Below are 26,730 nucleotides of genomic sequence, written 5' to 3' on the forward strand. Positions count from 1 at the left end.
GTCCCTGTGGCTCGTGTCACCGCAGGAGGACCCTCACCTGGAAGGGCAAACTGGGCTCCCCGTGAGTCTCAGGCATTGCCCCATGAGCCTACAGACCTCCCTGCCAAGTGTTGAGTGGGAGGGGGTGTCTGTGGCCTTGGGGAGGTCCTCAAAGGGGTCCACAGCCCAAGAGAAGAGAGAGCTGTGGCTGTGAACACGCGCGCACATGTGCGTGCGGAAAGCGGATAAAAGTGGGCTATAAAAAAAAAAATCATTTAAAAAATAAAAGCCCCCTGCCCCCTACAGGCCCCGTCATCCAGAATCTGTTGTAACAGATTCACCCAGGCTGGTTAACGGTATTTGCGGTTTGCAAGATGCTGCACGTCCCTGGAAAATGACAGACAAGTTATTATCACCTCTCCACTCGCCTCCTGCCCGAACCTGCCCATGCCGGGCACCCAGCTGCTGGGGAGCGGGTGCGAAAAAATTAACAGCCACTGTGCCGCCACCCTCTCACCCACCGCCCCCGCACAAGCCCGGGGCTCCCTGCCAGGCCGGGCCCATCGTGGACTGGGGAGGTGGGGGCAGGGGGCGTCTGAGGAGAGAAGCCAGGTGGGGGCGGGCAGGGATGGGTACACACCAGTGTCTGGGCAAACCCTTTCCTGCAAGCACGAAGGAACACACGCATCCCAGAGCGGGCAAGTCCGAACGGCTCCGTGTCAACAGCCGAAGATAAATAAGATTTTATCAGCTCAGAATCTGTTGAAACACATCCATCTAGCGGTTCTAGGGATGGAGAGGCAGGAGGGAGGGGGGAGGCATCTCCACGTGACCTTTTCTATAGACTAGACTGGACCTGGGAGTCTACCTGGCAGCCTCCCTGCCCCCTGCCAGCCAAGGCCCTGGCTCTGGGAGGAGGGGAAGGAACTGCTGGGGGTGAGGGCTCAGGCCCTCCTGGACTGGGCCTGGCTCTCCCAGGAAGGCCTTTGGCTTTCTGGACTCCTTTGCCTACAGGTCTCACCCGTCTCCAACCTGGGTTTGGCCATTCCAGGCCCCCCTCCATCCCTGGGGCACCCTGTCTGCCTGTGTCCTGCCAGGTGCTGCCAGTGTGGGGGGCATCAGGCATCTATCTCTCCTTAACACTGTCTGACTCAGGCCAGGCTGGGCATCTGTGAGTCCAACCCCTTGGAGGCTGACGGGTATGAGTGCCCAGGAACCACATGGGCATCCAGCCAGGGGCAGCACCGGGGTGGGGACACCCCTGCAGGGAGCTGGGCCAGGCCCAAAGCCTGTGGTGACCTTGCCGAGGATGCTGAGAGAGTCAGGGAGGGGGCGGTGCCCTCCCCTCTCCTCCCTGGGCCCTGCGCCCCCTCACCACTTTCCCAGGTGAGGACCAGCCCACTCCAGGCAGCTCTGCAAGCCCAGGCCGGCCCAGCTCCTGGAGGGGTATGCAAGCCACATCTGCACCGGTACCAGGGACAGCTCCTGGCAGCTCCTCCTCTGGGCAGGTGCCCTGGTCACCACATCCCCATCCTCTGAGTCCTGTGTCTTGACTTTTCCACAGGACCTGGGCCAGGAGTCCAGACACAGTGAGCACCCGCTGGAGTGTCCCCACCCTGCTGGGGCCGCAGGGCTTCTAGGTGGGGCTCGCGCACCATCCCTGCCCAGGCTCAGCCAGGTGCTGCCCCAAGTACTGTACCTCAGTCTGCCCAATCTGAGAAATGGGTGTGGAGCTGTGGTGGCCCAGGGAAGCGGCTCCCCAGGAGGCAGCTGGGGGGCTGTGGTGGGCAGGCCCAAGGGAAAGGTTGTCAGTTGGGTGGGGGCTTTGAAGCCCAGCCCCGCTGTTCAGACCTGGAGGGAGGGGCTATCAGGGCCAGCACGGCCCTGGAGGTACATTCAGCCCCTCTCCATCCCCTGCCTCGGTCTTTGGACAGCTGCCCTGCTCAGGTGGGGCCCAGAACCATCTCACCTGGAGATGGCGATGGCACAGTAGCGTGTGCTGGCGCCCAGGTTCAACAGTGTTAAATGCAGTAAATCACCAGCCCCCAGCTGAGCGAGGCTTGTCTAAGGGTTTCAGGCATCCCAGCTACCAAATGCCAGAGCCAGAACTGGGACCCGGTGGCCAGACAAAGGCCATTCTCCTCTTGCTGCCCCCACCCAGGTCCTGTGTCTGTCCACCCCCACCCAGGTGGGCCCCTCTCTGAGGGTCCTCTGCATGCCCCCTCCCCAGACACCTTTGCAGCCATGCCTGGGGTCCGTGCTGACCCTGCAGAGGAAAGGGACACCCTCAGGAACCAACCAGCTGCTGCAGAAGGGCCTGGTCCTTCAGGTCACTGGCTGAGAAGGGTCAGCACTGGGTTATGTGGCTCTCAGGCTGAGCTCCCATGAGTCTAGGTTTTTGGGGGGTTGAAGGGGCACTCAGCCCATTTTCTAGTGACCTGGGGACTTGGAAAATAATTGGTCCTTAACAAAAGCTCGCTGAGCGAATGGCCCTCTTGAATCTTACTCTGCCCCGGGTCTCTAGCTGTGCTCATGTCCCTGCAGCCCGACCAAGGCTCACCATTCCCTGCGGGCTCTCCTCCACCAGGAAGTCTCGCACCCCGGCGGCTGCCGTCACACTGAGCCCCCCGGAGGAGCCTCCCCAGGATGCTGGCAGACAGCGCCCTGCCTGAGACTAACTCATACTTGTCTCCGAGTCCAGGCACCGGTTCTGAAGGCTTGCTTGTGGGTGGACGGGGAGCTGGGCACTAAACTGGCACCTAGTGTTTGCATTGGGCCAGGCTGCTGCCTAGGGCGCAGCGCTTGGGGCAGGGCACCCAGCTTATCCTCCAAATCTGTGCTTTGGGAGTAAAGGGGTGGCATTTACACTGATGGGGACATTGGAGGTCAGCGGTTGTCCCAAGATGCAGGACCTACTGCCCCCCCCCCTCGCGACCCGAGCCTGCTCTCAGGCCAAGACACGTGTCTGCACAGTTGGGGGTGCTCACTCTGAGGGGGTTGCTGCTTTTCTGAACAGTGCCTCAGTCCTACCCAAATCCCATCCATGAGGGCACTGAAGGGAAGTTGAGCAGGGTCCCAATCCCCCGAGGACACCCTAGGGAGCAAGCCCACTTGTCTCCCAAGCCCCCTCGGGCCCCACCCCAGGGATGGGCTGGCATTCCTGGCTGGGTTTCAGGAGAGGATCCCCACCACTCCTCAGAAGAGATTCACACTGCATGGGGCCCAGGGGCTGAGAGCGCTGGGGGTCCCCGCCCCGCGGGCTGGGGCTCAGCCCCCTTTCCCAGGGTCTCCCCCTTGTTTCCCATACTTGGAGTTGCCAAGGGTACGAGGCCCTGAAGATCCTTGTGCTCCTGGATGGACAGAGAGGCAGCCTTATATTCATGGCTGGGGGTGGGGGGCACTGTCCAGGCCCCCAGCTTCCTTAGCATGTGAGCTGAGACCTGCTCCTTCTCTGGTTCTGCCAACTTCCCCATCTCTGGCCTAGCATCCCTGGCTGTACCATGGCGAGGTGTGATGGGCACTTTCTGGGGCTTTGTAGCTAGGGTAGTCCCTGGAGGTTTGTAGGGGGGCTCAGGGTGCAGGCTGAGGACAGGAGGTGTCCTGTCAGTCTGAGACTGGGAACATTCCCCACTGTCCCTGGGGGAAAGGGTCATGAGAGGCACCTGGGTGCTGGTCCCGGAGGGCCCTGCAGGGCCAGAAAGGGCATCACCTAGTTGTCCCCGGGGCGGGGTCCTGGAGCTTCATGGTCCACCCCACCCCACCCCCGGGCCCAGACCGCGCCTCTCTCAGACTCCTGTTCTAGGGAGCTCCTTCCTCAGCTCAAGTGCTCAGGGGCACCCAGTCTGCTCGCAAGTGTGTAAGTCCTATGCACAAATGCTAGTACAGCCTAACTCTGGGCTCTAAAAAACTGAGGTGTGATGCACACTTCCCCCTTCAACCACTGCAGTCTGGGGTACAAGGGTCCCAGCAGGAAAGTCGGGCTCCAAGCCCCACCCAGTCCTGCTCTCTGGGCTTCCACTGCCCTCATCTGTAAAATGGACGGAAGGTACTGCCTCCCCAGCTAGCGAGATCCAGTAGTAAAGCCCCTGGGCCTGGCCGCGGGGGGCACTCGAGCAGCTGCTCTCGCTGTGCCCTAACCAGCCAGCCGGCGGGGTGCACACGGGTGACGCGCTGTGAAGGATGGCTCCTGGGAGGCACTCCCGTGAGGGGCATGTGCATGGCCCCGACATCAGAGCTGGGGACCGGGCAGCCGGGCTCCCCTGGGGGGCGCCGCGGGCGGGGAGTCCAGACAGCACCCTCATGCCGCCTCCCCATCCCCTCCAGTACTCCCCGCTGCTGAAGAAGCTCTACTGCCAAATCGCCAAGACATGCCCCATCCAGATCAAGGTGTCCACCCCGCCGCCCCCGGGCACTGCCGTGCGCGCCATGCCCATCTACAAGAAGGCAGAACATGTGACCGAGGTTGTGAAGCGCTGCCCCAACCACGAGCTCGGGCGGGACTTCAACGAAGGTGAGGACCCCCAGCCTCCCGTGCCCAGCAGTCGGGGCGCCCCGGCTGGGAAGGGCAGGCTGACCCAGACCTCCTAACAAAGACCTCCTCTGGGCTCTGCCTGGGCCTTGGGTGTGGGTGCCCACGGGACAGTGGCACGGGGCTGCCAGCCACCCAGGCCCCACCCAGGAGACCGCGGGCCTGCCCTTGGGGTCCTGCTGGCTGCAGTGCGGCTGGACCCCGCCTGGGCACCCCCTGAAGCGGAGTCCCCTCCTGGCAGGACAGTCTGCCCCAGCCAGCCACCTCATCCGTGTGGAGGGCAACAACCTCTCACAGTACGTGGACGACCCCGTCACTGGCAGGCAGAGCGTCATGGTGCCCTACGAGCCCCCACAGGTAGGCCCAGGAGCCCCTCAGTCGGTGGTGAGGGTGAAGCCCCCATCAGAGATCGCCCCCGTCCCTTCAGGGTCCACCCATCTGTCCTGAGCATCTGCGATTTGGGCCATTTAACTCCTTCCCACCGTCATGACCGCCCTCACGCCTACCCATCTGGTCCTCTAGGCACCTGCACTGCCGGTCTGGCATGGTGTGTGCAGGGCCTGGAGGTGGGGGGCACCAGGATGGGAGGTGGAGAGGGTCCGGGTTCAGGGTGGGTGGGCAACAGAAGGTCCCCACCTTCCTCTTACTGGGTCTCAGACCATCCTCCCGAGACCCCCCAGAATGGTACCCGGTCCTCCAGGCCCCTTCCTACAGTACCCTAAGAGCAGCCCTCTGTCAGCAGGACCAGGGGGCCCTGGCTGGGGCGATCACCTTATCCTCCCTTCCATTGTGCCCCACCCTCACCTGCCGGAGCCAGCCAGGAAAGCAGGGCTCTCCTGCCCCCTGGTGGCTGCCATGTGCCAGCAGTTTCGTGAAAGGTTAGGTTTTCCCAAGCCAAGGACTGGGTTTTATATCGTGACCCAGGGAGACCACGACAACTGTTCATTCTGTGATCCCGGGACTCCCAGGGGGCAGGAGTCCTGGGTTCATGTGTCAGCTCTCCACAAGCTCCTGAAACGTGCACGTGTGCTAGGTTGGGTTCCTCCCTCCCCCAGGGCAGTGCCCCTCTGCCTAAGGGAGCCCATGGCATGCAAAACCCACCTGTGCCCACAGAGACCTGAGCATGCGCCCACACCCAGTCCCAGGGCTTGACCCCCAGCCTGGTCGGGGAGGTGGTTGGGGCAAGCAGACCACAGCCTGTGGGCCTCCCCAGGCCAGCGTGGTGCGTGGCACTCAGGGTCCCCCATGAATGGATAGATGGAGGGTGGAGGGTGGATGGTGGACGGAAGGGGACCACAGAGCAGGAACCTCCTGCCCCACACCCCTGTGCCACGCCTACCCAGAGTCAGGACATGTGCTTCCTGGGTGCCTCCTGGCCCAGGAGTGCCCCTCCATGGGTTGGAGCCTGCATGCTGACCCTGCAGCCCTCCCCGCCTCCCCTGCCTGTAGGTGGGGACGGAATTCACCACCATCTTGTACAACTTCATGTGCAACAGCAGCTGTGTGGGGGGCATGAACCGGCGGCCCATCCTCATCATCATCACCCTGGAGGCCCGGGAGTGAGTCTGTGGGCACGTGGGGGCAAAGGAGTGTGGACGGGGGGCTGGGCATGGAGACAGGGAGGCCCAGGGCGAGAAGGCAAATCTGAGGAGGGAGGGACCTGCCTGCACCGCAGGCGCTGCTGAGGCTGGCGCTCACCTTGGGAGGGCAGCTGGCAGCCAGCCCCAATCCTGCAGCCCATCAAGACCAGTCCTGTGGGGCCCAAGGTGGGCAGGGCTGGAGGGGCCCCTGACGCTCATGGTTCTGGCTGTGCCTCCCCACCCCACCCCAGTGGGCAGGTGCTGGGCCGCAGGTCCTTTGAGGGCCGCATCTGTGCCTGTCCTGGCCGAGACCGCAAAGCGGATGAGGACCACTACCGGGAGCAGCAGGCCCTGAATGAGAGCGCCGCAAAGAACGGGGCGGCCAGCAAGCGTGGTGCGTGGGGCCTGGGCTGGGGCCTCGGGGGCTCAGGTGAAACACCTCAGGGCACAGCACAAGCCTGGGTCCGGGGGACAGGCTGGCCACACCCATGTGGCCACACCCATCCAGCTCCTCCAAAGTGGGCAGCCACCCCAGGTTTGCCCAGCCCTGTGGGTCACTGCACCTGGCCTGACGTGCAACCACACTGGGTGGCGAGTGTCCCGCTGGCTTAGGTGTGTGTGGCCCCTCTTCCCCAACCCACTCCTGAAGCCTTCCCCACCTCACTGTCCAGCCTTCAAGCAGAGCCCCCCAGCCATCCCTGCCCTGGGTGCCAGCGTGAAGAAGAGGCGGCACGGTGACGAGGACATGTACTACATGCATGTGAGTGTCTTGCGTCTGCAGGGCCCCGGTGGGGACAGCCAGGCAGGAGACCCAGCAGCTGCCAGAGGCTGGCAGGAGCAGCCCAGCACACCCTGAGCTCAGACCCCAGGCTCCACAGGCAGAACCAGGCTACAGGGAGGTGGGTGCGCTGAGGCGGCGACCCTGAGTGCCATAACCCCAAGTGCAGGAAGTCTGGCTGTAGACACAAATGTGGGACCGGGGGCAAAGGAGTGAGGAACCTGCAATCCTGAGGTCTGGCAGCCACACCCTGGAACCCGAGTTCATATGGCTGTCACATGACATGACCACGCCTGCCAAGGGATAAAATCACCCCAGGCTTCGCCAGCACTGGCCTCCATGATGTGAGCTTGGCATTTTTTGATGTCTTCAAGAATGAGTGCCTCCCAAACACCCTGTATCTGGAGTGCCAGCCCCAGTTCCCAGGGTGCTGAGCGCTGGGGAGGGAGGGGCGGGCAGGCAGAGCCCACCCACCAGGATGCATTCAGTCCTGCTCCTGGGAAGAGGAAAGAAGGGGGGCCTGCAGGGTGCTGGGGAGCTGCCTCCCTGCAAGCCCAGGTCCCCTGAGGCTCCCACAGAGGGCTGGGGGCAGAGGCAACCTTGTGCCCTGGGCAAAGGGCTCGCCTCTCTGTGCTCAGGTGCGGGGCCGGGAGAACTTTGAGATCCTGATGAAGGTGAAGGAGAGCCTGGAGCTGATGGACCTGGTGCCACAGCAGGTGGTGGAGTCCTACCGACAGCAGCAGCTCCTGCAGAGGTCGTGAGTGCAGTCCCTCTGGCCCCGCCCCGCCGCTGGGGACAGGCAGCAGGGCCACCTGGCATCCCCCCCTCTGGACTGGGGTCATGTTGGCCATCCCTCTGCCTCGCCCACCAAGGGGGGCTCCCAAAGTCTGCTGAGCAGAAGGCGAGGAGGGGTGGTCAGAGCAATGCCGACCCACCAAGGCTGAGGCCAGGGCGTGAGCTGCCCCCACTGCCCTCCTAGGCATTGTGAGGGTCCTGCTGGACAGTGGGCAGGCTGGTCTAGCCAGCTTCCCGGCAGAGAGACCGGGTGGGGGGCAGGAGAGGGAGGGTCAGGTCTCTGTCCCCGCAGCACAGGGCACGTGGAGATGCCCAGAGAGGAGAGCTGCCTGTTCCACTCACCAACTCCAGCTGTCACTTTCTGGGCAGGAGCCACCTGCAGCCTCCGACCTACGGGCCTGTCCTCAACCCCATGAACAAAGTGCATGGGAGCGTCAACAAGCTGCCCTCGGTCAACCAGCTGGTGGGCCAACCTCCCCCACACAGCTCAGCAGCCGGGCCCAGCCTGGGGCCCATGGGTGAGTGGCTGGGGCGGGAGGCTCAAAGGGCAGGCCTGGCTCCAGACACTTCTGGGAACCTAAGGGCTGGCAAGCAGACTGGCGATGGCTGCCTCCCTCCAGCAGCTCTGACCACGGGCAGGAGGCACAGGCCTGGATGGTCCCATCCATTCCCAATGCCAGGGCGACTGCGCCTGTGAGCTTCCCATGTCGTGGGAGCCCCGGACGCCGGCACCAGCTCGCTCTGACGGCCTGCCCTGCCTCCTGCCCAGGCCCCGGCATACTCAACAGTCACAGCCACACTCTGCCGGCCAACGGTGAGATGAATGGTGGCCACAGCTCCCAGTCCATGATCTCAGGGTCGCACTGCACCCCACCACCCCCCTACCATGCTGACCCCAGCCTCGTCAGGTACGTGAGTCACTGCCAGGCCCTGCCACTAACCTAAGCTCAGCCCCTTTCATGGCTTCTGGTCAGCTGCCCCACCTGCCCTTGTGCTGTGTCCACTTTGCACCTGGAGAACTGACAGAGGAAGAGAAAACGGCAGGAGGAGCCATCGGCAGGGGTGGAGGGGCACAGAAAGCCAGGGGCTCCCTGGAGGCTGCGCCCCAGGGTGAGCATGTCCCAACACCGAGGTCAATGGTGGGCAGGGGCGGCCAGGAGTCACCTTCAGGAGGCAGATCGCCCCCCCAGTCAGGTACTTTTAAGTTAATGCCACTTTATCCCTCAAATTCTCTCTGCAGTTTTTTAACAGGATTGGGGTGTCCCAACTGCATCGAGTATTTCACCTCCCAAGGGTTACAGAATATCTACCACCTGCAGAACCTAACGATAGAGGTAACTGCCCCCGCAGGCGCTGAGGACCCCATTCCGAGGCAGAGCCTTCTCTTCTGGGGCATCCTGCTCTCGCCGTGTGAGGGAAGCTGGGGGGTCTGGGAGACCCTGCTGTATTGTCACATCTAGCCCTGTGACATTGACTCTTGCACATCCGGGGCAAAGTCAGGGGTGCAGGCAGTGGGCAGCCACCCGGTCGCTGGGTTTTTCTCTCACACATTGTGGCCAGGCTGCCTTTGGCTCTGGAGTACAGGCAGTTTCCAACGCAGAAAGAATAAGAAGGCAAATGCAGATGGGTCTTAGAGTTGGTCTAGTTCAATGCCATTTACATGGGGAGAAACTGAGGCTCGAAGACGGTGAGATACACTGCATGCTACACACATGCAGCCACTGAGCACCCTGGGTTCTGGGTTTGTGGGACTGGAAGTGTCCTGGGCATCAGGACCACACAGCCATGCCCACCTCTGGGTTCAGCAATACCAGTGTGAGTCCCTCTGTGGCTGTGAGACTTAATCTGCTTGTAGCCTGGGGTTTGCTTTGAGCCATTTTGCGCTATTAGCCAAGGGCAGCACAAGCCTCAAGAGCCCAGGAGACACAGCCATCAGTCCCAGATCCGGCGGGGGCAGGGTGAGGCACTGCAGCTCAGTGGCCCGGAACCCCCTGCAGCCCCTGCTCCCCCAGCAACTGGCTCAGCCCCAAACCGGGGCCCCAGGCCAGAGATGAGGGTTTGTCAGAGAGCTGGGGACACTCAGAGGGTGGCTGTGTCTCTGTGTCAGCTACTGCCCCCTACCCACCTGTCCCCAGGGACCCTGCTGGGCTAGCTTGGTGCATGTTAACCAGCCTCACCAGCATGCTAGGTGTGGCAGGGCAGCAACCCCGCCCCGACATGGCCATCCTCCAGGACCTGCTGTGGAAGGGCTCTGGCTGTCCCTGATTGTGGCCAGGAGTGACCTCACCCCTTCCCCCACACACACATACACACTCCACTTCTGAGCTCTCCTGCCACCTCTGGCTGCCCCCCAAGAATCCGTGTGGCCACTCCGTGGAGCAGTGCCCAGCACTGCCCCTCCTCCCGGGCCCCTCCCAGCTGCTCTATTGCCCCCACACTGTCAAGTTTCAGGGGGTGGTGGGAGTCCCTGGTGGGCGGAAGAGAGGGCAGGACCCGCGACGCAGACTGGACCCCTCACGGGCGGCGGGGCCGCTGCGCTTGCAGGACCTCGGGGCCCTGAAGATCCCTGACCAGTACCGCATGACCATCTGGAGGGGCCTGCAAGACCTGAAGCAGGGCCAGGACTTCATCCGCTCCAGCAGCAACGCCTCCACCATCTCCATCGGCAGCTCGGGGGAGCTGCAGCGCCAGCGGGTCATGGAGGCCGTGCACTTCCGCGTGCGCCACACCATCACCATCCCCAACAGGGGAGGCCCCGGCGGTGGCTCTGGGCCTGAGGAGTGGGCTGACTTTGGCTTTGACCTCCCAGACTGCAAGTCCCGAAAACAGCCCATCAAAGAGGAGTTCACGGAGAGCGAGATCCACTGAGGCGGGCACAGCGGGCTCCCACCAGGCCAAGCGTGGACAGCCTGTGGCTGCAGCCCCCAGAGCCCTGCTTTCTGTCAGAAGCTGCCCAGGAGGCAGGACCTTTGGGCAGTGCCCAGGGAAAGGCAAGGTCCAGCCCCAGGAGGTGCTGCCAGCCCGCAGCCCCCATGGCCAGGGGAAAGGGCGCAGGGACTCCTAGCCACACAGGGTGAGCCCCGGGGCGGCCAGCTCCTCCCTGCCTCATCCGCCTTGAGGACTCTGCCGCACCCAAGTGAGATCTTTCTCCGTACAGGACCGCCTCTGCCGCTGGACTGCCAAAAAGTAGTTCCACGCTGTCTTTTGGTTCTGGGTAGCAGTGAGCGGCTTGGGGTTGGAAACACACTTATTTTTGGGTCAATGCTCCAGACTACACTTCTGCCCAAGGATGGGTCCCTCTGCTGGACTTGAGGGTCAGTCTGTCCCTTGCACGCTTGACCACTAGTTTCAACCCCGCTGTAGCTACCATCCACTTCCTGCCCACATGAAAATCAGCACCTCACTGGAACTGGAGAATGTGGGCGGGAAATGCCACGGCCACGGTCCCTCCCAGGAGGCAAGGAGTCTTCCGGCCAATTGCCACAAGCCAACACCCACGTGGACACCGCTGGCAGCAGTCACCTGTCCTGGGCAAGCCTCTCAGCACAGCCAGGGACAGCATGCTCCTTAGACTACTGGAAATTGTCAATATTCATAAAATGTTGCCCTTTTTTACACGGTGGGTCAGCTTTTTTTTTTTTAACTTTCACTTATAATATTCTCTTCAGGGTTCAACCTGGCCACATTTGGCTTCCCAGGTCTAGATAACCAAGCTGGGCAAAGACACGGAGGGGCAAACCGGGGGGCACAGGTCACGTTGTTTCCAGGTGCCAGATGGGGCCGTGGAAGGGCAGGGCAAGTCCCTCCACAGCCGTGGCTGTCTGGCGGCCATTTGCTGGAAGCTCCTGGGTTGGGGCAGCTCTGCCCCGCCTGAATGTTGGGGGTGGGGTGGGGGCACCTTTCTCAGGCCTCTGGGAGAGCCCTTCCCAGGTGACCACCCCTGGGGGGGCAGGGAGGCAGGCTTTGTGCTGAGGCAGGTGGAGGGGTCCTGGCCTTTATGAGGCCTGCTGGAGTCAGCAGGCTGGGAACAGCCCCTGTGCCCACACCGGATGGGGCCATTTCCAAGTGCCAGGAAGCTTCAGAGCCTTTGCCGCAGAAGCCAAGGGGCCTAGAGCACTGCCCAAGACAGGAAGCAGGAGCTCAGTGAACCAGGGCCGTGAGGCAGACCCCAGGGCCCAGGCAGGCAGAACTCGGGGAATCCTGAGACCCAAGCTGAGACCTGGCTGGGGAGCTGGCACTCTGCAATCATAGCCAGGATGGTGGCCTCTGCCTCCATTGGGGCCCTACTCACTCAGGTCACCGCAGGAGCAGGGGCCCAGGCCAGGGGAAGGTGCAGACAGCCCTGATGTCCCTGTGGGTCTGCTCTCGCTGCCACAAACCACGCAGGACGCCTGTGCCTGGGAAGCAGGAAGGGATCTTTTCAGGCCATGGGGCCAGAGCAGTGCGAGCATCACACCAGGTCCACTCAGCTGGAGGCAAGCTCAGGCCTCTCCACGCGGGAGAATATCAGGTGTCAGGGGCCAATTTTTCTCTTAGATTTCCATGTTTCTTAGCAGGCTGGGCACTGGAAGAGGAAGGGCTGTTCCCAAGTTAGGAGGTCCAGAGACCAGTCAGCAGGGGAGCCCCCGGCAGCCCAGCGCACAGCCAGAGCCTGAGGCCAGTGCAGACCAGGACCATCTGGCAAAGCCGCGAGTGTCCGTCCCCAGTCTGTGCTCAGCAGGCACCTGGACCCACCATCCCACCCCGCCTCTCCTGTGCTCCCTAGGGACCAACCTATGGCTCGTTCCAGTGGGCAGAAGGCTTTGCCAATCAGCCTGGAAGTGCTCAGCTCCTGGGGGGGTCTGCAGGCTCCCCACAATGCACACCACACCCGGACCACCGCAGTCCTGGGTGCAGTCTCAGGGCCGATGTGGGCTGAGTGTGGCCGTCACACATGTGTCCTCACGTCACACTCCTGAGGCTCGAGGGAAGTACCCTATCCTTGCTGGTTCACAGACCAGGAAACTGGCACGGAAGATCTAAGTCCCATGGCGCAGGTGTCACGGCCCGCTGGGTTCACTCTGGCACTTGCTCCTGCGGCCATGTGCCAGAGCCCCCAGTTGTGCCCTGATACCTCAGGGGCTGCAGGGCCCACCCCCAACTCCTTGGGGCCAATGAGCACAGCTGAGACGCAGATGAGGTCCTAGGTCGCACGCGGCTTTGTTTCTTAGGCACGTTCCCTGTCTGGGTGAGTCTGGTAGGGGCTGCCACAAGGGTCCCACCCTGTGTTCCTGGGAAGGCCTAGTGAGATGATGTGAGCAGAGGGCAGGCAGAGCCCCTGGACATGCAGGGAGGAAGGGGGGGACCAGAGCCCACACAGTGGGCACCCCCAGGCCCAGGCCACACAAAGCCACCCAGCCCCATGGGACCCTGAGGGACGGGCCTGTCCTCCATCCCCACGACACGGGACACGCTGCGAGCAAGCGGGGCAGACACCATCCGGGTTGGGAGGAACTCCACCGCGCAGCAGGAGTGACAATCCCCACTGGTTTGAAACTGGCTCTCAAATGCAAAAATCAAGAAAAAACAGCCTTTAAGGCTCAAGGTTTTTCCAGCAGCGGGGGTGGGAGGGAAGCTGCATGCTGGGCAGCGGGCATCCCCACCACCAGGAGCCCCACAGTGGACCACCCGCCCACCCCACACTGCCCCTGATCGGGTTTTGGCTGCTTCCACACATTTGCCAACAGGGCTGGGCTGCTGGGAAGCAGTCATTTTGTCCCAGGTCCCCAACATGCACAGATCGGGGACACAGTGTAACTTGTCCCTTAGAACAGGTCAGCACTTTACACACATCAACTCTGCTTCTGTTTTGATTGGTTAAAGCACTTTAATGCTTAAAAAAAAATCACATACCACCCGTGTTTTTAATGTAATGTAATGCTTCTTCAAGCAGTATTAATGGGTATATTCAAACGATATTATTAGCTTTTGGTAATGTAACCTTGGGAAAATGTGTTATTTTTTTAGTTGTGTCTTGGTGGGAACTTTTGTTTTTGTAACATAATAAAACCCATGTTCCAGTGACTGTCTCTTACGGAGCCAACAGCTCACCTGAACAGGCGCCCCTTCGGCCTCCCCGCGTTTCAGGGAGTGCGGCGAGGTGCCAGCTGCGCCCTTCTCCCCTGCGCCGTGGAGCTGGCGCTCCGCGCGGACCAGCGTCCCCAGATCGACCGTGCGCGGACACGTGGCTCTGTCCCAGCACAGCCGGTACCCCCATAGGACAGAGTGGCCTCGGCCAGGCCATCTCCGGCCTCCTGAAATGCAGGCCAGGACCCCACATTCAAGCCCCGTTGCCAGGGGTCACAAACACACGCCCTGCCGCCTGCACTCCAGGGTATACACGTTTCTCCACAAAACTCAGGAAAAGGAAAGAGGGCCGGGGCGGGGCCAGGCCAGGGGGCGTGGTGGGCCAGGCTAGGGGGCCGGGCGGCGCAACAGAGTTTTTGGTTGCCTCAAGCCCACTCTTGGCACGGACCTGCTCCTTTTCCCCGCGTTGTCATCGGTCCCCAGGGCCAAGGGCAGGGCTGATTGGGATGTGTCTCCACCCCACCCATACGAATCCGAATCACAGACATGACGCCTCTGAACTGGGTGAGCAAGGAGGCCTCGCCATACATCCTGGGAAATCAGGCCTTTCAAATGCCCTTGGGCGGCGAACACAGGGAATGCTCGGGCTTTCGGCACAAGGCCCACCTTAATATCTTGGCTTAAAAAGGTCTTTTTAAAGTAGGGTTTGAAAAATACACGAGATTATTCTCATATATATAAAAACATCTCCAATAGGTTTGCCGTATAATTTTGAAAAGATAACCTGGTTCACAGCAGACCTGCCAGTTTGCAAGGGCCTATCACGGGGAACCTTCCCACCAGGACCAGGAGGCTAAAGGGAAAAGAGGCCTGTTTCTGCGATGCTGTCCTGCCCCTTCCGGGAAACAGCTATCTGTTCATTTCCTCATTGAGACCCATAGAGAACATTATATCCAGGCAAGAATGACAAATGTTTATTACTTATGGATATTTCACCCTATTTCTTAGGAATGTTGATGTATAATATTATTGGGCACAAACTCAGATTCTTCAAGAAAATTGTTTGTTTTTTAAATACTGCTGTAAGTGCCCCCCAAAGGCCCGAGGAACCTGCAGCCTGTGTCCCGCACACACTGAGTCTAATACCCCGGCCTTGCCCGCAACTCTGTGCACCCAGAACCCGACGCTCAGAGCCGAGGCAGCAGCCGTGGGCAGCTTACCCGGGTCCACCTCCTGCCCTGCGTTCCTCCAAGGCTCCCTGCCAAGGAAACCTGACCACGAGGGTGCCCAGCCTGAGCTGGAAACAGAGAAGCAAGCCCAGCCTGTCTCCTGGCTCTGATGCCCCCCTGAACCAGCCCATTATACCAGCGCCGCAACCCACTCGGTCTCAAGAGCCCCCCTTAGTCTCGGTGAGGAGAGAGTCCGCCCATTCAGGCTACCAGCTCTCAGCAGGGCCTGGGCTTGGGCCACAGTATGGTCCGGTCTTTACCACAGAGGCTGCAACCACTCGGGGCTGCAGGTCCCCGGCCGGCTGGCTCCAGCAGGGCTGCTCCGTGATGGCAGCCACCCGGAGGCCCGGAGGAGCTGCTCTTCCCTTTGCAGGATGTGCCTGCAAAGATTTACGGAGAAAACCATGACCTCACCTGGAGCCCATATTCCTCTTCTGCTGGGTGGTGTGGAGAGGCCACGTACCTCTGGGGTTGGTACCGAGGGGGCCGCTGACAGAGGGCCACCAGCTTGCCTGACGTGCCGAGCCCCCACCGAGCACTACTGCCCCTCCCGTGTCCTCCTGCCCCCCAAAACAGTCCACCTCCCATCCCCCCCTTTCTTCAAGGACACGTGATATTCACCAGACCCTGGGAATTTGGGCACACCTGTCATGTGACATACTTGAGAGCTGAAAGACATTTCTCAAGACTCTCGTCTGACCCTAACAGGGCATCTTTTGGACTGCATCTAAAATGCATACAATGCAAACAGCCACTCATACAAACAATGCAGATGCTGAAGCCAACACGCATGCAGTGAAAAGGGCATAGCCCTGCTCTGACTGTAAATTGAGAGGAAACATTACCGTTGAAAGTCAGGATATCCAAGGTGCTTCCTGAGAATTTCATCAGCCTTTAAGGGTTCTGAGAAAGTGTCTTAAGAGCTCTTGATAACACCTCCCGGTGGCACCCAGCTGAGGTCTGGGAGGCCAGGCAGAGCACAGTCCCCAGCCAGAGATGGCCCAGGGGTTCTGAGTACCCTAGGAAAGACACCTCGAGAACCATGCACCAGGGATGTCATTGTCAGATAAGACCTGAAAATGCGAATGATTAGAAGTGAACTATCTGTGGAGTAACCTGTGATCAGCAGGACCCATGACACCCCATTCTCCAGGACGGTCTCAGTCCTGCACCATGGCGCACTGGGATGCAATACAAGGTTCTACGTCATGACTAAAGGAGCACAGGAATCTCTGAAATAATGACCAATGTAAAGGAAAATCGTCTCCAGGACAGCTCCATACATATTACTAAACTGAAAGAATCTCAATCATTAAAGTATAGAAAACTTGGCTCTTGCCAGAAAAATTTGAAATTATCTTCTAAAAAATTAAGACCAGCATTTATTGAGCACCTACTGTATACACAGTGCAGTTCTAGAACTGCCCTTCCTGCCTGCACTCTGAATAGAGCACGGCCAGATCACATGAGAACCTGCAGGACGATGTTTTACTTTGACAGTTTACACTGGCCATGGTGGGGCAGCGGCCTACAGTGTCTGATCACAGTTTTTGTGCAGTGCCGGCCGAGGTCCAAGCTGACAAAGCCCCTCTTGGAAATGTCATGCTGACTGCAACAGTATCTGTGTCTTCTCAGAAGGCCACATCCAGGTAGAAGGACACGATTTCCATGCTACAGAAGTCAGTTCAATTGCAAAACTACAAATACCCAAGAAAACCAAGTACCCCTAAAACTAAGCACAGCAAATGGAAAAGAGAGAGCAAGAGGAGCTACGGCTGGTGAATCCATCGTCAGTGCTTCTTAAGCAGACTTGTGTGACCTTTGGGCTCAGCAGGGACAGAGCTAGACGACAGCTGAGTCACAGCTCTAGCCCCCAGAGTGGCCGTGCAGCAGGAGCTCCCGTGGATGGACATCACAAGTCTCCCACCACATGGGACAAACCCAGAGTACAGAAAATATGTAAAAGCTTCCAAAACGGGATTCCAGAAGCAATTTAAGAGCTGTCTGATGACGAATGTGGGCCAACGTCAGACGTAAGAATGCCGAAGTCATGTGGGCACTACGAAGTGAGGGCTGGCAGTTCCCCTACGGAAAGGCCATCATTTGGATAAAAGGTTTAATAGGAAACTTTTCCTAGACAGTGATTTTTAGGCCCATCCAGAGCAGAAGTGGAAGCCTAATAAACATAAACAGAAAAGCTGCTGCCTGACCCCGGGGGGCCTCCAACCTGCTCCCACTACACATGGCCTGGAAACCCCTGGACCCTGGCAATCTGACGATGCCCTGCTGTGCTATCCTTTAGGGAAAAAAGGATGCTGTTCTTTCTCAGTCCTATGATTTGCTAAAGAGTTTTCCAGTGTAACTTGGACCTTCCTTTCCTACAAGGACAGGACTCCTATTACCTGGCTTCTGCTCACTGTGCTCAAATAACTGGCTGGGTTCCTGGGGCAACAGAACCACTGAAAACACAGGCCGCATGGAGGCAAAGCCCTGTCATCACAGTCCTGCCATGCAGAGAGAACCCTGCCGATGCTTTGTTCTGTTCCTGTCCATCCTCTCCTCCTGGGAGTGCGTGTGTGTGCATGCATGTGTATTTAACATTCCACACTGCGTGTACTTACACACTCCCGTGTATACACGTTTCACATGTAAATTTACATGTGTACAGATATATAACATATTTGACACTGCATGTGTATACACACATTTTACACTGTGTGCATACACATACTTTTTTTACACTGAGTGTGTACATACACATACATGATGCACAGCTCACACTGTGAGGCTCACATCATTCACGTCATCCTTCCTGCTCTGTCCCTGCTTGGTGCCGCCTTGTAGGCTCTCCGCCTCGGAAACCCTTCCCCAGCACCCGCGGAAGTGCCTTCAGTAAGGCTGCATCACAGGACCCCCATGCCCCGCCCTGGGGACACACCCTCCCTTCCTGGGTGCTGGCTGCCTGCTGCTTCAGGTCCTGCCTTAGGAGAAATGCTGACCAGCACACCCACTCCACCTCTAATTACCTTCCCAGTGTCGCCACCCAGAGGTGCAGTTGGCTGGGCCAGAATGCAGGCGTGACTTCAGGCTCAGCTGTGAATGGTCAAGGACTTTCTGGGGTGGCAGTCACGCCCAGGAGAAGTGGAGGGACTCACCTGGCTACACTCCCACTGGTGCTGACACTGCCATTTCTTCAAAGTTAATTCTCCCAAAACCACACACTGGAGTGGACCCTAAAAGGAGAATTCGCTGTCCTAACTGAAGTGGTCACCACAAGGCATGGGTAACTAATCACACAGAAATCGGTCAGTAATATAGAAAAAATTCCAAATCATTCACAAATGGATGGCTAAGAGGCAGAGGCCTCTCAGGCAGCGGAGGGGCAAGCTAACTGTTTGCTGCGCTCTCCGGCATGGGCTCCATCCAGACGCTGGAGGGACAGCATGCGTGGGGCAAGGTTGGTTCCTGCCTGTCCGCCTGCACGGAGATCGCCAGAGTGAGGGGATGGCCACAGGGCAGCATGGCAAGCAGGCCCCGGGACAGAGCCACTGAAGAAGCTCTGTCAGTGAGCAGCAGGGTGGCCACCCCACCTGCATTCCAGACAGAGCTCGCGCCAAGAGTCGCAGAGCTGGTGACTGGCAGAGCCACAGTCCAGAACCCAGCCGGACTTAACCCCAAAGTCTGCATTCTGTCTGCATAAACCCTGCTGGTCTCTTCAGAACAAATCACACTCAAACCAAAACCCAACAACTTCTTGCTTCTGGAAATGAGAATCTCACTTAAAGATCACAGGTTAGCTTTTTAAAGAAAACATTGAGTATTTCATATAATTTCATTTAAAAGTCTTTTTTAATTGCTAGGAGGCTGCTCTTCCTTGTAAAAGCCACAGGCCAAAGGCCTGCTGCACCCGTCAGCTTCACTGGAGCAGGGGCCAGTGGGGCCCCAAGCAGAGCACCCCTTGTCTGAAAACGCAAGGGCACCAAGGGGCCTCCACACGAGGACAGGATGCCACGGATGGGCATGGCCACCTTGTCTTCCTTGCAGCCACAGACCCTGGAGGCCTGGCAGCGCCACCCACTGCATCGTTTCTGGTGACAAAGGAGTTGGGCACCCTACTTCAACAGTGGGCATGGGCAGGGAAAACATGCCCCACCTCAAAACTCATAAATGTACATGTACTTCTGCCAGTTTCCTCAAACTTGAAGAGATTTGGACACCTTTTAAGGAAAACATTCTCATGAATTCCTAGTGGTGACTTTAATTACTCTGCATATAACCTACATAACACATATCCAGGTATTAATTCCTCTTACATAACTCTTAACCAAAACTAATTTATAGGCTAAGTACCAAATCACAAAACCAACTCATCCAAGTACACGTGTATGTGACACGCAGGTGATGTCACCTGCCAGCCTCTGTGCGGGCTTCCAGTCATGTGTTCCTGAGGACCCGATTCCTCCTTGCTGCTCCCCAGTCAGCCGCTGCGGGTGCTTCCCCAGGTCTGTGGGCACCGCTTACAGCATAAGCCCGTGATGGTCAAAGTCTACGGCTCGACGCCAGCGTGTTCATGGACAGTGTGGTCACTGGAATGATGTGGCATTATCGACACAAAATGGTCACCCAGCCAACAGGATCAGCGACAAGGACTGAAATTTGTGACCAAGCACTATGAACAGGCTGCTGTTAACAGGCACGAGCCTCCTTCTCTGTAGAGAAAGGCAGAGGGGGACAAAGGTACCCAGGGTCACACCCCTGGCAGGTGAGGCCCAGCCAGGCTGGGACCCCAGCAGAGTGGCTTGAGTCTATATGGCGCCTACATGACCAAATAGGGTCTTTCTTAGATCACTGAAATGTAAATGCCAAAGTATGAAATGTTTGTGGAGAACCCCCAGAGCTCAAAGAACACCCCAGCTTGAGAAACATGGTGGCTCGTTTGTTAGGCCTTCCTGTCCCTGGATGGCCGAGCATCATCCCCAGGCGACGTGCACTTCTGTGAAAAGCATTATCTGTGCCTTAAGAAAGGATCCACGAAGCGCTTCCTAAACGGCTTTCCCACAAGTGACTGGCAGCCTGAAGTTGCGGGATCAGAAGGTCATGACGTGAGCCCCCAAACTATGGCCCTTTCGTGGGGACTGACACACTCTGCTTAAGTAAAGGTTGGTCACGGTGAGCCAGCTTCTGCCTCGAGACAAGGGACGGCCAACCTAGAGCGAGGTCTGTGTTTGCACATCCTCGGCAGCTAAGGAAGGTTTCTACATTTTTAAAAATTGGTGCCCATTCTACACAATTACCTCCAGAAAACTGACAGCGCCACGCCCAACTCACTCTGTGAGGCGAGCATTACCCAGAAACCAAAACTGGATAAAGACATCCCGGAAACACTACACCAATCCACCTCATGAGCACAGACATGAAGGTTCTTAATAAACGTTTAGCAAATGGAATTCAACAAGGTGAAGAAAAGGATCACACAGCAGATCAACGGGCTTATGCCAGAATGTGCGGCTGGCCCAACCTTAGGAGACCCATCACTCATCACTCAGTTGACGCAGAAAAAAGATCATTTTTTTTTTTGTCAAATGTTTTATTGAGTGTAGACATCTGGAGAACTGTAAAACACACATTATCTGCAGACTCAATAAGGAGCCAGCCATGTTGTCCTGTCAAACGTGTCCGGCTTGGCATCCATGATGGACATTACTGAGGTATCATGAGAGTACTACGGCTCCTGAAGAGCTTTGAACGGTTTGGAGAAGGGTCTTTATCATGTGAAAAGCAAAGCTGTTCACATTTAGGGAACTTGCATCTCACTGGAGGTGCACTGTTTTTTTAATTTTAAAACACGTAAAAAGAATTGTTTATAGAAGATTCCCATGAGCCCAATTTGATGTGTCCCTTCAGTTTTCAGAAATTTCACTTAAAAAAAAAATCATCTGCCTTTTGGAAGTTGTATGTTTACCTCAGAAATAAAATTTATTTCTTCTTCAGTTGCCGAGGTGTATTCAATGTGCCGATGTCACCATCTCCAACAATATAATCTCTGCCTTGTTGTCTGTGCTTTCCAGAGCCTTGATCGCATTTTCAGAACCTTCCTCTTTAAAATCTGTGTATTTCATCAGTTTGGCTGTAACAAACCCTTCTTCAAAATCCATGACCCTTCCTTACAGGTGAGGAGCATCTGTCTCTCTCCTGGTCCATGCGTGCAGTTCATCTGGGCCTGCAGTAAAGGTGTGCTGGTTGGAGGGCTGCAAACCCAACCTTACTGACCTTTGGCAAAGCGCTGTGTCATGTTCGCCTCCAGACACTTAGGTCTCTCTGCAGCACTTAATTCTTGCAACCCGAGTTCCAAGGCCCTTCACTAAGCAGAATGACAAGGTGCCAGGTCATGCTCAGTCACCGCTCTTTCACTTTCTGACGTGGTCTTTTTCAGGGAGGTTAAGCAAGTAGACCATTGGTTTTGAAGTCAGCAAGAAGTGTTTACTCCAAACACTTCAATCTCCTTGTCACTCTAGTCACGACAGAAGCAGCAGGTCTCTTGTGCTCCGCAGCCCGGGATTAGACTTTGCACATTCTCTCCTGCTCAGGTTCTAGTTTTTCACCTCCTCCCCTCATAGTCACTTTTGCTAGTGTATCTGTAACGGTCCCCATCATTTCCTTGTCTTTAAGCTGAAGCTCTTTATGTATTATTTCTGCATTTTGAAAAGGATCTACACTTCCCTCAGCACGCACGATACCGTCACCTTCAAAAGCATGTGTTAAATGAGAGATTCCACCACAGGCACTAAGAGGAGATGAAATGGCATCTCCCAGCCCTTGCCCGCTGCAAGCCCCTCACCAGGGCAGCAATACACGCTGCAGTTAAAGGCAGGAATTTTGCAGTGCCAGCACAGAAAATTGAACTTTCACCTGGCACGGCACTCTGCCCTCATTAGGATCCACAGTGCAGAACGGGAGGTTTTCTGCTGAAGCCCATTGGCTAATACACTCAAGAAGGTAGATTTTCCAACATTTGGCAATCCAAGAATACCAATTTTCAAGGAGGCTCCAAATCGTCCAGCAATTGGGGGTGCTTTAATCCCATCACCTCCCTTTTTGGCGGGCACTGTGCTCATACTGGGTGATGACGGGAGGTCCCAGTGGCAGCGGGAGACAAGTCTGGCTGGCAGCTAGAGGTGGGGGGCAGGAGGGAGCACAGGCCCAGCCCCTCCTCTGAGCTGCGCGCACCGCGGCAGTGGCGGCAGAACGCGATGCAGAAAGCTGAACCGGGAGCAGACGAGCTGATCCAAGGAGCAGAAGAGGGGTGGACTTTAGACCAACACGCAAAGGAACTCCAAGGAGAAAGGAGCCCCTTCAATAGCATCCCAATATCCTGGCACCAGGCTGCTGCCAAGGTGGTTGTGGTGTCCTGACCCCCCAACCCAGCACTACGGGCCTCCCGGATGCACAGGTGAGGTCTGCAGTCACCCACCGGGAGCCCCCGTATCCAGCCCGTCCAATGACTGCTCATTACCACAAGTCTCCTGATGCCTAAAACAGCCAAGTGGCTTCTGCTTTCCACACTAGCCCCCGAATGACACAAAGCTCAGAAATGATCGGGAGGAGTCTGGAAGAGGTACCTGCATTCACAGTAATATTATTCACAAGAGCCAAAGAGTGGAGCAACCTGAGGGGCACTTAGGACAAACAAAATGCAGTATGCATAAGGGTGGATATTTTTCAGCCTTAACATGGATGAACCTGGAGCACATCATGCTATGGGGAATCGGGCAGTCACAGAAGGACATATCCTGTAGGATTCCACTTATGTGAGGTCCTAGTGTAGTTAGACCCACACAGACACAGACAGGTAGGCAGGTGGGTGCAGGGGCTTGGGGAGAGGGGAATGGGGGTTGTTTCCCCGGGTACAGGTGAAAAGTTCTGGGGACAGATGCACAATAGTGTGAATGTATTTAATGCTCCTGAACTGTACACTAAAATGGCTAGGATGGTAAATTTTATATTATGTGTATTTAACCACAATTATAACAAAACTGTAATACCAAAATGATTGGGAAATACTAGGTTTTAAGGAACAGTACCTTATATAAAGATGGAAAAGCTATGCAAATAATCTTGTCTCCTTGTCTTTTTTCCCCAAATACACTGAATTAAAAAACCTCTCCCTTCCCCAGTACGTCAATTAATATTCCAGGGAACCACTGTTTTAGAGCAGACAGACTTTGGGAAATGCTAACTAGATATCTGACACTCTCCCAGATTTTTCAGTAAATGCCACTGACACCACCCCACCCACCTCAGCCACCAGGTACTGCCCACTGGAAACTACGTATATGAACGTGAAAGTGGACAGAATGACGTCCAGCCCTTACCTGCTTGGAGAGTGTCCGCCACTACTTCAGAAGTGCCTCTGGTGGGGAACCCAGACAACTCCAGAGACCCTGCAGGAATTAAATGGAATATTAGAAGAGTATTTCAATTTGAGAGCTAGAAAGCTCCAGAATCCATGCTGTCAACGTCAGTCTACACGCCACTCTCTCTCTTTCTCAGGCACAGTCACTGAAGAAGAAAAGCCCTGACCAAGCAACCTGCAAAACCACGTCCAGGGTGCATGATCCGTTTCTGAATTTACCTTTTACTTATGAACACCCTGAACACCGAGGGACCCACTCCAGGCCAGAGCATCACAGGATTCCACCAATCAAACACTATTAATATTTTCAGAATAAGCCATCATTTGCGCTCCTTCCTCATCTGAGAGTGGCTACCCTTGGGACTGGACTGCAAGGGGTCCTGGGGGTGGGGGTGCGGGGCTTCTGGGGACTGAGAACATTCTGGGGGCTGGCCATGCAGGTTTGTTCAGTTTGCAAAATGCACTGAGCTCAAGCAGTTTTCTGTGTGTGCTGTGTATGAATATGTGTCCTCTGTATGTCATACTTCAAATAAAAGAGTGAAAACTTTCTTAAGAATGGAGACACAAGCAAGATGATGATGTAACTTACAACTAAAATCTGCCAGCTTTCCAAAAACATACAAATTTCAAATATTCATGACCATGCTTCAGTGAGAAACATGAGACCTTGTCATCACACTGTGCCGTCAGCCGGACACTTGCACACACTGTGTGTGTGCATTAACAAGGCGGGCTTACACTGTCCTCCTGTTATCAAAAACGTACTTGAAGGTAATTAGAATTTGGGAGAGACTTGGGGTGGGGTGGCAACTGTAGGCACAGGAGCAAACCCTGTCAGCCAGGCCTGCTCCTGGGGGCACTGGCACACAGGGCGCTCCAAGTCCTCCCCTGCAATCACGCAAGCAGCAGGGCAGTGAGTCTAGAATGCTCAGCTGCTGGAGACACTGCGGGCCCAGCCCTGGTGCGCGTGTCCCACCTGGCCATGCACGCTGGAAGCCAGCACCAAGGAACTCAGCAGGCCTCGAAGGCGCTATGTTCAGAACCCCCCACATCCAACCGTGCTGCCAGTCTGGTCCAGGCCTGAACTAGTGTGGCGCTCCCACCCTTGGCCCCCTGGGGTGTGGTCTCTAAGCAGTGAAAGGACCAGCAGGGACAATGTTCTCAGAACGTGAGTCAGATGTGCCAGCCTTCGGCTCACACCCCAGGCCCGCCAGGCTCCATGCCCAGGATGCTGGCCACCGCTCTAACCCTGCTGTCCACCCTCACCCCAGGCTCACAGCACTCCTGCCAGCCCTGCCACATGCTATTCCGTGAACAAGCCAGGAGGATTCAGTGTCCTCTCCATCCAGAACGCTTCCCTCCCAGACACCTGTGCAGCCAGCTCGCATATTCAGGCCCCTGCCCAGACATCCCCCAACCCAGGGGCTTCCCCACCATCTCATCCTAACAACACCTGTCCACCCGGCCAAACTTCTCTAGGTGGAACTCAGCACCACTGACTGCACTGGGGTGTGTGTACTGCCCTCCGCCAAATCCGGCACCGAGAGGGGCACTTTGCTGCACTTGAGCTGTGTCTCCAGTCAAGGGGGCAGCGCCCACTCACGGCAGGTGGTAAGTGAACATCTGCAGACAGAAACCGTGTGCTGCTCAGAGGACATTACCTGCCCTGTTCTCCCACCGTCTGCGTGTTGGCCACACACTCGGCTGAGGGCTCGCTCCAGTCACACGCTGATCCTCAGCAACATAAAGCTCGAAGCAGCTCTTCTCCCTTAAATGCCCAGACGGCGCTTCGCCAGCATGCACCTCCAAAGCCAGCCAGGCTGCGGATGCTCCGCCCCGGCAGCATGGTCCCACCTCTGCACGCCTTGGCACCGCGGGCTTCTGAGAGAAGTGGGGCCAGTCTGCTTAGAGAGGACGGCCTCATTTGGAGAGCAGGAAACGCTGAGAGGTGGCTGGCGGCAGTAAACGGCTTGGTCCTCTCGGGCAGACGCAGCACTGGGGTAGAGGAGCTGGCAGCAGCGGGGGCCCAGGAGCAGAGATGGCTGGCCAGCGAGGGCAGAGGACACCACTGTGCGGGCGTCGCGGGGCTGCCCCATGGAATGAGTGGAGATCGAGGGCATGGCGGGGGCACAGCGGGCCAAGGGAAGGCCCCGAGACGGCAGACAAATCGGTCACACAAAATTGGCGAGACGCAGTGTCCCGGTCCCCGAAGCGTCTCACAGACGCTAACGGGGGAACTGCTCCCTCCGGGGCTCTCCCACGTGACACGGGGCCGCCCAAGGGGCCGGTGGCCATGTAACAGAACGGACAGGGGCAGGCGAAAGGCACAACTGCGACGTCACAGGGTTTACTCCTCAAGTTAACCGGCCACCGGCTGGTGTGCGAAACTAACGGATGCTCGGGCGGCCTGTCCAGGCGGAAGGCGTCCTGTGCCGGCGGAGCCTCGGAGGCCTGCGGAGCTCCCGGGAGCGGCTTCCGACGAGCACCCGGTCGGGCAGCGGTGTCTCCGTCGGGAGGGCCGCACTTCCTGAGAGCCGGGCGGCGCCGAGGGGCCCGAGCGCGGGCAGGTGCGCCAGGACGGCCTCCGCGCCCGCAGGGAGCGTCCCCGCCCGGCCAGCACGCTCGGCCGCAGGCCCGCAGGCTTCCTTCCCCGGCCCACCGCGGGCGCCGGGCGCGGCGCGGCCTCCGCCTTCCACCTCAGCGTTCGGGGCGGCGGGTCCCCTGCGGAAATTCGCCGGCCAGGGACGTGCGCGCCGAGCTGACGGGCCAGGTCTCCGGGCTACGGGGGGCGAAAGCAGCTCCGCTCCGTCCCGTCCCGCCCCGCCCGCTGCCGGAGGACCCGGCTTCGAGCTCCGCCGCCCTCCCAGCCGCGGTTTAAAAGTCCCGCGACCCTGCAAGGACCCGGAACCGGAAGCGCGGGCGCAGGGGGTAGCCGGGCCCTGGGGCGAGGCGGGGCCCTGAGGCGGGGGCGGGGGCTCCAAGAATGGGGCGGGGCTCCAAGAATGGGGCGGGGCTCCAGAAACGGGGCGGGGCGCGGAGTCGACCCGGCAGCGCTCTGCGCGCACCTGTCTCCAGCGCCCGGCCGTCCCCACCTGTGCGCATTTTCTCTGCGCCTTTATTCCGCGTGGTCTCTACCAACACATGATTTCTCTGGTGGACGAGAGGGCTTTTTACACTCACCTTCTGTTTTTGCAAAAATCTATTTTGCAATTAAAAAAGTAATAACCCCAAATCATAGACTTTTTGGCCACCGGAATTTCCACTCTCGTTTAATTAATGAGATCCGTGAAACCCCCAGGTCACTCTTACGCCCGTACAAGGACACGAGACACCTGTGCGAGGTGTGGAGCCCCGAGGCCTGG

General features: G+C 57.8%; 1 protein-coding gene and 1 pseudogene across 6 annotated transcripts in view; one reads left to right on the forward strand and one right to left on the reverse strand.

Moving 5' to 3' along the window:
- TP73 (tumor protein p73) overlaps window positions 1–11,275 on the forward strand; it is a 58,339-nt gene extending 47,064 nt beyond the window's left edge. For 5 of the 6 annotated variants that reach the window (XM_036882641.2, XM_057499639.1, XM_036882644.2 and 2 more), the window contains 10 exons: window positions 4,303–4,489; window positions 4,749–4,864; window positions 5,957–6,066; window positions 6,339–6,481; window positions 6,759–6,847; window positions 7,504–7,622; window positions 8,030–8,178; window positions 8,430–8,568; window positions 8,901–8,994; window positions 10,205–11,275. In XM_036882641.2, coding sequence (XP_036738536.2) covers window positions 4,303–4,489; window positions 4,749–4,864; window positions 5,957–6,066; window positions 6,339–6,481; window positions 6,759–6,847; window positions 7,504–7,622; window positions 8,030–8,178; window positions 8,430–8,568; window positions 8,901–8,994; window positions 10,205–10,528 — 1,470 coding nt within the window. In that variant the 3' untranslated portion in view covers window positions 10,529–11,275. The remainder of the gene's footprint in view (window positions 1–4,302; window positions 4,490–4,748; window positions 4,865–5,956; window positions 6,067–6,338; window positions 6,482–6,758; window positions 6,848–7,503; window positions 7,623–8,029; window positions 8,179–8,429; window positions 8,569–8,900; window positions 8,995–10,204) is intronic. The other variant, XM_036882642.2, reaches the window with a different exon arrangement.
- Window positions 11,276–17,661: 6,386 nt separating this feature from the next.
- Window positions 17,662–25,750, reverse strand: LOC130683285 (obg-like ATPase 1; annotated as a pseudogene).
- Window positions 25,751–26,730: the final 980 nt, after the last annotated feature.

The sequence above is a fragment of the Manis pentadactyla genome, chromosome 4, assembly GCF_030020395.1.
Source record: "Manis pentadactyla isolate mManPen7 chromosome 4, mManPen7.hap1, whole genome shotgun sequence".
Lineage (NCBI taxonomy): Eukaryota > Metazoa > Chordata > Mammalia > Pholidota > Manidae > Manis > Manis pentadactyla.